The 10325-nt window shown below is 49.9% G+C and overlaps 1 protein-coding gene across 1 annotated transcript in view; it reads left to right on the plus strand.

The window, feature by feature from the left end:
• Positions 1-700: 700 nt before the first annotated feature.
• LOC307242090 (venom phosphodiesterase 1) overlaps positions 701-10325 on the plus strand; it is a gene marked incomplete at both ends in the record, with an annotated part of 56401 nt that continues 46776 nt past the window's right edge. Inside the window, 2 exons of the mRNA XM_080016425.1 lie at positions 701-850; positions 8392-8479. Coding sequence (XP_079872551.1) covers positions 701-850; positions 8392-8479 — 238 coding nt within the window. The remainder of the gene's footprint in view (positions 851-8391; positions 8480-10325) is intronic.

The raw sequence follows: 10325 nt of genomic DNA on the forward strand, positions 1-10325 counted from the left end.
ACTTCTGCATTGGGAAACGGACCCGAAAAAAGTTTCATGTTTTTTTTCTTCTGTATAATATAGGTTACTATATCTATACTGTAATGGTTGTATATAGTAGTATCTGTAGTATGAAGGAGTATAACAAATGTACCAGTTTAATTGGGTGATTTGGTATGACCCAAAGAAGAGAAGAGAAGAGAAGGGGCAACCCCCACGCCCGGCCCCGAGGAGCATAACCCAGATACAGGGAGCGTGAGGAGACGCCGCACCCCCAGGGCGTACACATACAACCCAGCCCCCAAGTGTAGGCACGAGACGCAGCCGAAGGTGCAGAACCGGGGCCGTGCCGACAGACCGACACCCTGCCTGAACTGCCCGCCCCGCAGGCGAGCTGGCAGGATCCCCATGCCCCCCAAGGGCGAGGGGATCCCCTCGCCGCCATGGCCAACCAGACGCCCCACCCAGCCGTGAGCCCCGAGCGCCCATCCACGGAGCCGAGTGTGATCCGCGCAGGGCACCCAGATGTTAGCCCCCCAGTGATAGCAGCAGGCCGCCAGATATATGGGCCCTCCACCACCCAGGGCACCTGCCACAGAGAAGCTGCGCAGCGGGAGAAAAGCTGACAGCCAAACCCTTCACCCTAACCCACACCCACAACAGCAAGTGGCCTCCCAGGGGCCCTGGACCAGGACCAGCCAGAGGCGCAGAGCGGCCTGCCATGGTCCTCCACCATGCCATCAGGGCCTTGGTCAGCCCCCGGCCGCCGAGCATGGGGACCACAGTACAGAGGGCCGGCGGACAGCTCCCCCACCCACAGCCCGACCCCCCAGTGACGAGCGCCCCGCACATGCAGAGTACCAGAGGACAGGTACCCCGGCAGCGAGGTGTGACGACAGGAGTCCGCCCCCCACCGAAGGATGCCACATGATGAGCCCGTGCGGAGCACACACGGCCAGGTTCAGGCCCCTGGGTCACAGGACCATACGGAACCCCTAACCAGCCCCAGCACGACGTGCCTCACACCCCCACAGGATGCAGAAAGACACACAAGTCCCTTCACCAGGGGCCAAGACCTGAACCCGCAACCCTCTACCCCCGCCCCCAACCTGAGCCCCAAACCCACAACCACGCCTCAAACCAACTGCGGCCAGCTGCAGGTACCCCCCAGGAGCACCCCCCCCCCCCCATTTATCCACAAAACCCATTTTGAACATTTTGTGTTCCGTGACATGAGCTCTGTGCAGAATCTTATATTGGTTGAGTTGCATTTTGGAGTTGCAGGTCATAGAGAAGGTGTTGTTGCAAATTAACTTCCACAGGTTGGTATCAGTGGAACCGCAAGGTCTCTTTTCCATTCCGTGGTAGGGAAAGATAAAGTGTCGTCTGTTTCTACTAAAAATTTGTACATTCGGGAAAAGGGATTTTTGAAATGATGTTGACGTAATGTTCGAACGATATGAGTTGTTCAGTCATCGGAGGTGGTTGTAGGATGTTGCTCGTCAATTTGATTTTAACTTTTAGAGACTGCTTCTTCTTTTGTATATCATCAGATGGCCAACTCAGTGTCATATAGCCACGCCCTCGTCTCCAGTCCTAGGTCAAAAAGGCCAGCTTCTGAGGGTGGGCTGTATAGGGGGCAGCTGGTGATTATGTGCTCGGCAGTCTGTTCAGGTTCGTCGCATGACGCACTGTCGGATAGGCCCCACTTCTTTAGAGAGGACTTGAAGCGCCCGACGCCAGTACGCAGGCGGTTCAGCGAGGTCCATAGGTGGCGTGGCATGTCTTCTCCTTTTACACCTCCTCCTGGGTCCCGGATGTATCGTTGGATGCGGGAGGGCGCAGCTGACTCCCACGATTGTCTCCAGGATGCTGCCAGCCAGGCGTCCTTGGACAAGTCGTCAGGGATCGACTGTAGCATCTCTTGTGCTGCCTTGTTGTAGGGATGGCGAGACTTGAGCCTGCATGGTGGTGCCGGTGTTGTTGTGGCTTTGTGTAGGATGTGCCAGTCGTTCTTCTGGGCTTTCCTTGCCAGGGCGAGGGTAGCTGCTTCCCGTCGGAGACTGGGTGGGGCGATACCAGCTAGGACTGGCAGGTAGGACACAGGGGTGGGTTTCAGACAACCAGTTACTATCCGGAGGGCGCTGTTGATGACAGTATCCACCTTGTTCGCATGTGGACTTCTGCTCCAGGCAGGGGCACAGTATTCCGCTACGGGTAGGACCAGGGCTTGCGTGGATATGCGTAGGGTCTGGGGGGAAGCTCCCCAAGTCGAGCCTGCAAGGCGGCTGATGAGCGAGACCCTTGCGGTTGTCTTGGCCTTCACTTCATCCAGGTGCTGCTTGTAGGACAGCGTCCGATCCAAGCATACGCCGAGGTACTTGGGGGCTTGCTGGAACTCCAGGCGGATGTTGCCAACATGCACGTCCAGTTCCCTTCTTGCCTCCCGGTTGTAGAGGTGGTAAGCTGCAGACACTGTTTTGCCCATGCTGAGCTGAAGGTGCCACTTCTGGAGGTAGTCTGCCAGGATGCCCATGTCTCGGTTGAGGCCTTCTTCCATAGTGTTCCATGTTGGGCATCGAAGCATGATGGCCAGGTCGTCCGCATAGCCGTACTTCTTGGATGTTGTGTCTGGCAGGTCGTGAATATAGATGTTAAATAACATTGGTGAGAGGACAGAGCCTTGCGGGACACCGTTCTTCAGCCTTCTGAGCCTGCTGGTCTGGCCATCGCTGGTTTGTAGGATGAAGCTATGGTTAGATAGCATCTCCATAATAAATCTCACCATGTGCCGGTCCGGGATTGTTCTCAACAGTTTCAGGTGTAGTCCACGGTGCCACACGGTGTCATAAGCGGCTGTCAGGTCCAGGAATACTACTCCAGCTTTCTCATTATCTTGGAAGCTGTCCTCGATGTCCTGGGTGAGTAGCGTTACCTGGTCCACCGTTGACCTGCCTCTGCGGAAGCCGGCTTGTTCCGGTGGGAGTTGAGGGTCCACCACTGGCTCAATGCGGCTGTGGATCAGCCTCTCCAGAATCTTGTACAGGACACAGAGCAGGGATATGGGCCTGTAGGACTTCGGGTCTTCGGCGGGTTTGTTTGGCTTTGGCAAGGCTATGATGGAAGCACGGCGCCAGGTCTTCGGGAGCTTGGACCTCCGGAAGCATGATGAGAAGAATGTGCGTAGCCATTGAGATGTTCTTTCACTTTGGTGCATAACAAACTCTGGGTGGATATTGCCTCGACCTGGTGATTTGCCCAGCTTCAGTTTTTTAATTGCTGCCTTTAGCTCGGCTGCTGTGAAGTCTCCTGAGAGATTAGCATCAGCGCTGGCTGCTCTGGAGAGGGATGATACCTCACACGATGTCAGTCGTGCAAAGTTTTTGTCCGCATCAGGGAAGCGACCATTTTTCAGGAGCTGGGAAGCAATAGCATCTGCAGTCACTGGACACCTACGAGGTGTTGTTTTTCTCCCTGAGAGCAAGTTGATGGTCTGCCACGCCTTCCGGCTGGAGTGGGTGAAGTCGATGGATTCCGCTACTTCCGTCCACCTAGCCCTTCGGGTGTCATCCAGCTTCTGCAGTAGGGTTGTTGCTGTTGCGTCCATTTCTTCTCTGGTGATCGCCTGCTGGTGTTGGCGCAACAGGCAGCTGCACTCCTCATCCCAGCCCGGGATATCGTTTTTATTGTAGCCACGTGGGATGTTGTGCTTTGCTGCCCTTAGGAGGACTTCACAGTAGGCACTGTATGCAGCATCCACGTCTTCTGCTTCTGGGTCCATGAGACCAGCAGTTCTTCTTTCTGTTTCCACCGTAAACGACTGCCAGTTCGCCTTCCTGAAGTTCCATCTCCTGACCGGATTGCCAGCTACCGGCTGTACTAGGGATGGTACTTTGATGATGGATGGCTGGTGGTGTGAGCGAGGGAACCTGTCCAAGACACGTCTCTCCGGTTTCAGGTCGTTACTGCGGCATATGACGAAGGCCAGATCTGGGTTGGTATAAGAGTTCTAACGTGCAGAGCAGAAGCTTGGGGGCTCCTTTGGGTCGTACAGCAGTAGTGCCTCAACGTTAGAGGCCCACTCACTCAGTGCTTCTCCATCCTGTGATGTGTGTTGGTAACCCCAATCCGTATGTTGGCAGTTGAAGTCACCTGCATAGATGGCAGGAGCAGTCACGGATGGAAGTGATGATGCAGTCAGCGCTGTTGGTGGGGGCTTATATACGTTCACAACAGATTTTTCTTGGATTTTAGTGGCCAGCCACTCGATGTTGCAGCCAGGTGGAGATTGGCTGGTGGCTGCCCAGCTTAAACCATCTCGGACGAAGGTTGCCATTCCATGCTTCTTGCTGTGGATGGATCCAGCGAGGGAGAACCCAGGAAGCTTGAGGTTTTCATTTGACACCCAGTGTGTCTCTTGCAGGAGGACCGCTGCCACTTTGTTGGAATCGGCGAGATGCCTGATGACTTCGAGTTTGGCGATGGTAAGGCCCTCGACATTGAGTTGGAGCACCGGCAGACCTTGGTTTTCGACGGTGGGGGTGTCCGCCCGTCCTAAAGAGGATGTTCTCTGCCTTGGTTTTGGCATTGGCTTGTACCTTGGTCTGCCAGCTCGATGATTCTTTGGCGACATTAGTTTCGTGAGTTGGTCTTGCACCATTTCTCACTACTCACAGGAGAGGCCTCGTGAAGGCTGTCGTCTTCTCCCCCATGAGTTGTTCAGTCATCGGAGGTGGTTGTAGGATGTTGCTCGTCAATTTGATTTTAACTTTTAGAGACTGCTGTAGTTGAAGGAATTGAAGGAAGCCGTGGCCACCGCTATTATACCTTTGGGTTAAGGTTGGGAAGGATATGAGCCAATTGTTTTCAAAAATGTGTTCCAGGTGAGTAATTCCTTGTCTTTTCCAAGACCTAAAGATTATTGGTCTGTTTTTAACCAGTCCAATTAACTTTGTCAAATTATTTTAGCATCTAAAGAAGCAATGTATTAAAGTTGTTCCTTTGAGATATGCTGATATGCTTATTGTTGGATGAGTGTCTGCCTGTTTGATCTGGGTGAATTATAAATGGGATTACTTTTTCAATTCTGTTGGTTAGTGTTTTACTTATAATCTTAAGGTCGCAATTAATTAGGCTTATGGGTCTATGACTGGAGGTGAGGGTTGGGGTCCTTTTTGGGTTTGAGCACAACCCAAATGAGAGCGGTATTCATGTGCGGAGGCATGGTGGAGGTTGACCTAATCTCTGCAACCATTCTGATAAATAATGGGGAGATAAGTGGCCAGAAGTGTTTAGAAAATTCCACTGGGTAGCCATCTGATCCAGGTGATTTATTGTTGGGCATAGAGAAGAGCGCTTTCCTGAGTTCTTCTAGAGTAAGTGGTTGATCTAAGGTGGTAGCACGCTCTGTCGAAAGTTTAGGAAGGTCAATACCATCAAGGAATGAGTGAATGTTTGATATATTTGATTAATTATCTGAGTGATTTATCTAAAAGTATAAAAGTCTCTAAATATGTTATTGCTGTCTTGTATGTTATTATACCCTGTCTATCTTTGATGGCTGTAATAAATGTTTTTTCTCTATCGCATTTCAATTGATTGGCAAGAAATGTACTTGATTTGTCAATGAATCCAAAACAATTTACTCTTGTTCGTTGCATGAAGAATTGTGTCTTTTGAAGGATGATAGTATCAATTGTCCAGATCTCAGGGACAGGGGGTTTTCTCAATGTTTGTCGGCCTTGCAAAAGAGGATCTGCGCACGGGGCTCGTCAGCCGTCTTGCAGCCAGAGCGCAGCATCCTTCCTCCTGCGCCCAGACTGATTTGTATCAGTGTTTATTATTGATCCTTGTCCCAGCATCTCAGAGCAGAGAGTACTGGCCTTTTTTTCACGATTTTAAAAGCCAATTTTATATACTTGAGCATTTTTTTAATCATTCAAATCTGGCTGTGTGTTTAATAACACATGTTTCTGTGCTGTGACAAGCTCAGAACACAATTTTATTTTCACTTTACAGGTACTTTAAGTTGCGGCTGCAGATGGCAGCGTGGCTTCCTTCCTGCGGCCGTACAGCTGTCCCAAATCGGCCGAATTGGCGCCCAAGTAGTGCTGATTGTTCTGATTCGGGAAAGAAAGCTTTCTTCATGTTTGTCTGTGTTGCAGAGGGGGAATCACCGTACAGGGCAAAAGAAGCGTCATTCCTTACTGATTGTCGTTGTTATTATTATTATTGTTATTATTATTTTTATTATTATTGATTATCATGGAGAACCTGGTTGGCAGCCTGGCCCGGATGTAGGAGGCGTGGAACGAGTCGAGGAAGAGGTGGGGTAGAGGGAGAGTTGAGTAATGATAGAGTAGAGGTAGAGTTGAGGAATAGATGGAGCAGAGGTAAGCTGCTTTCACACATGCACTGAAATGATCGGGACATTATCCGGAGGAGCTGTATGTGTGAACGCAAATGTCCTGATCATTTGGACCCAACGTTACTCAGACGTTACCCAGACCGCACCCTGCTACAAACTCTGTGTAATGTCCGATTGAGCATGCTTAGCGACCGAGTGGGCATGGCATGCGTTGAGCACGTCTCTATCACGCAACTGCCGCATGACGGAGACATCATCACCACGCGACATGCCCACTCGCCGAGGGTGAAGAAGAGTCATTCACCGCCATAACATATGAGGACACAGATGAAGAAGAAGGTGATTTTGTTTATATTGCGGATACATCAAAATACATGCAGTATTTGCACACAAATGTCACAATTACTGATAAGTCGGTAGCCTCCGCTAGTCCACCATCTTGGGTGTGCCGTAAAACTCTGCGGCGTCATTGTGTCAGCTCCTGCCTCCTGCACGCTCTACCCAGGCTCCGCCCCTCGTCGAAACCAAGCGTATCTCCAGTAGATGTGAAAGCCTCAGACACGGACGCTCCGGTTTTGTTCCTCATGTGGCAACTCTGGACAATGTCCGGACTGGATGACCAGGACATTGTCATGTGTGAAAGCAGCTGTAGAGTAGAGTGAAGCAGAGTGGACTAGACTAGCACTAGAGAGGGGCGTACGGTACCACTGTAGACTCGCGAAGCCGAGAAGGATTCGTTCAAAATAAAAATTTCCACTCTTTCGCGCCGCACACGAGTCTCAAAAACTCAACGGACGCATCTCAGATTCTGGATTTGAAGGTTTTCTGTCCTTTTTCGGGTCAAGAGTCTAACACCACGCAGGGAGATTTCAATTTTAATGACTGTTACACAAGCATATTTCCACCAATAAAAACGCCGACCTGCTCCCCTGGCTCTACATCGAAACACTCACTCGCTCACCTGAATAGCGAGGCGTGGCCAATCATCAGCCCTCCCATCATGGACCCCGCCGCCTCATCCGTCCGACAGACTGAAGAAAAGGCAGTGAGGGCAAGGCGAGCAGCGAAGTCTTCTGGCAATCAGTCAATCAGTCACTTTAACGACAGCGGGCTCCGGGTCCAGGGGTCGTCCGTCTCGGCGCCATCGGGAGTTCCTCGGTTTCCCTCGGCAACCAGCAGGACAACGGCAACGGCAGCGGCAACGACAGCGACGGTCCAGGTTGAAAGTTTGGATTCCTTAAAAATATGGGCCCCATCCAGAAGAAGATCGTTGTGAGTAACATCATAAATACCGTTGGAGCTTTAATATGTTGTGAATTATTTCAATAACATATTATTGAGGGAGGTGGTAACAATAATAATGAAAATAATCATCATCATCATCATCATCATCCTCTTCATCGTAAACCTTTTTAAACTGTAGCTTTAACACCTGGAATGCTGCAAAGCAGACCTCGTGCCTTGCTCTGACCGACACAGGCAATTTCTGTATTTCATTTAAATTAAACAAAAAAAAACAGTTTAATTCTTTAAAGTATGAAATTGTGATTTTCAGTCTGAATTGAACCCGTAGAAGATATTGCCATACAAGCAGTACAATGACACTGATGACAGGTCCCGGTACCTGAACCCCGGTACACAGGCTGAGGTCTCACTTAAGGGTTTAGAGTAGGAAAAGTGAGTTGTCCTCGATTTCCAAAACTGAAATCCAGCACACCCTGAGAAGTATTTACGATGGTAGGTCATGGTCTCTGCCTCCGTGAGTCACAGTTCCTGGTAGATTGCGTGGAACAACAGGACCAATCGGTTCAACTCACTTCACTACAACACTGACAGTTGTTTTCAAGATCTTTTCAATGAAAGAATGAAGATAAATGTTTAAAGTTCACACCCCCTCAAGTCAAAACACTCCGCACTGTATTTACACAACCGCTAAAGTAGGTGTGTGTGTGTGTGTGTGTGTGTGTGTGTGTGTGTGTGTGTGTGTGTGTGTGTGTGTGTGTGTGTGTGTTTGTGTGTGTATGTGTGTGTGTGTGTGTGTGCAGATTGGTGTACTGGCCGTGTCCATTGTCACTATCATCCTGGCTTTGGGTTTGGGTCTGGGACTGCAGCTGGAGAAATGCCAAAATGAAGGTGAACACCCACACACACACACACACACACACACACACACACACACACACACACACACACACCTACTTTAGCAGTTGTTTAATTACTTTATTGCTTGGCGATCAGCCACGTTCCAGCTCGCTCCGGGCAAACCCTCCTCTGGTAATGAGCTTGTTAAATTTAATCTGATGATAATGTTTTAATTGCTCATGGGGCGGTTTCGTCAAATCAGCTAATCCCAGTGTACATTACCAGGTGTCTGGTTCCATTACCAGGTGTCTGCTGATTCCATTACCAGGTATCTGCTGGTTCCATTACCAGGTGTCTGCTGGTTACATTACCAGGTGTCTGCTGGTTCCATTACCAGGTGTCTGTTTGCGCTCAGTTGTTGTAATGCCAGCACCTTGTCCCTGGAGAGGTTTGGAGGGTCGTGGTGGTGGTGTCGCTCCATTGCGACAGTGCTTTTGCTGGTATGAAGGGCGGTCTGCCCATCTTGGCCCTTGCAGTGTTTTTTGGGGGGTTGGCGTTCGGGTTAGACACTCAGAGGACCCAATACCTACTCAGTTTTTCAGAAACAACATAAAATTGTTCTTGAGGGCTTTAATGCATTACATATAGTATAAAATAGGGATGATCTCGAAGGGAGGACGAATGAGCACAAATGTGAACTTAGCTTTTTCTGCACAACATTCCTGTATAACTTCAACAACTTGTGAGCGGGATGGAAGTGAAAACGACACTTCATTGGCGGTAGCCTCGTTTGATCCTATTGGCTGCTGGAGGAAAGAGGTTGGCTTTCTGTGCTGGCTGATCCAATGGGTTGCCCCATCGGTTCGTTAGTTAGAGGCCTTGGAAGCTAACAACCCACCTTGCCCCGAGCGGATCCAGTGGTTTTGTAGGTTAGAGGCGTGAGGCACCACCTCGGTCATATGAATAGTTTCTCATTCCCTTACCCTGCGCCTTCTGAAAATCCGATTTTTCTTATGAAGACGATGGCAAGTCTGAGACTATAACATTCCACTACATGTTTCTGATTCCTGACAGCTGCCTGGTTGAATTTGGAAACAGCCGCTCAGGCACTGACTGGCCTCTTGGACAAAAGAGTCAATGAATAAATGTAAATGTGAAGACCTCAGATGAACTCCTCCTGCTGTTTCCAGGCGTTCCTATCTGCAGACTGAGCGTGTGGTGGAAAATGAACCAAACCAGATGAACCATCTGTCTTGGTTTATGCCTTGCACCGGCTGGTTACTCATGTTTCAAGGCATAATCCTGCCTTGGGATGCCGCCGAGCTCAGTCATCTGCAGGCTGAGATGATGACAGGCCCCAACCTGAACCCCAGTACACAGGCTGAGGACTCACTTAAGGGTTAAGAGCAGGAAAAGTGAGTTGTCCTTGATTTCCAAAACTGAAATCCAGCACACCCTGAGAAGTATTTACGATGGTAGGTCATGGTCTCTGCCTCCGTGAGTCACAGTTCCTGGTAGATTGCGGGGAACAACAGGACCAATCGGTTCAACTCGCTTCACCACGACACCGACAGTTGTTTTCAAGATCTTTTCAATGAAAGAATGAAGATAAATGTTTAAAGTTCACATCCCCTCAAGTCAAAACACTCCGCACTGTATTTACACAACCGCTAAAGTGGGTGTGGTGAAGTAGGAGTGCTAGAGGTGACTGCTAGAGGTGCATTTAGGAATCCCATGCACGTGCAGGGCTCTCCGGGAAACACTTTGAGGGAAGGATTCACTAAAGGATTTCCGCGGCTTCTGCGCCCGCTGAACCGGTACAGAGAACAAAAAAAATGAAACGTGTAATTCACAAAGCACCGCAAACTGTGAAATGCACCGCTAACTGCACTGCCAC

Source organism: Zeus faber (genome assembly GCF_960531495.2).
Source record: "Zeus faber genome assembly, chromosome: 1".
NCBI classification, from domain to species: Eukaryota; Metazoa; Chordata; class Actinopteri; order Zeiformes; family Zeidae; genus Zeus; species Zeus faber.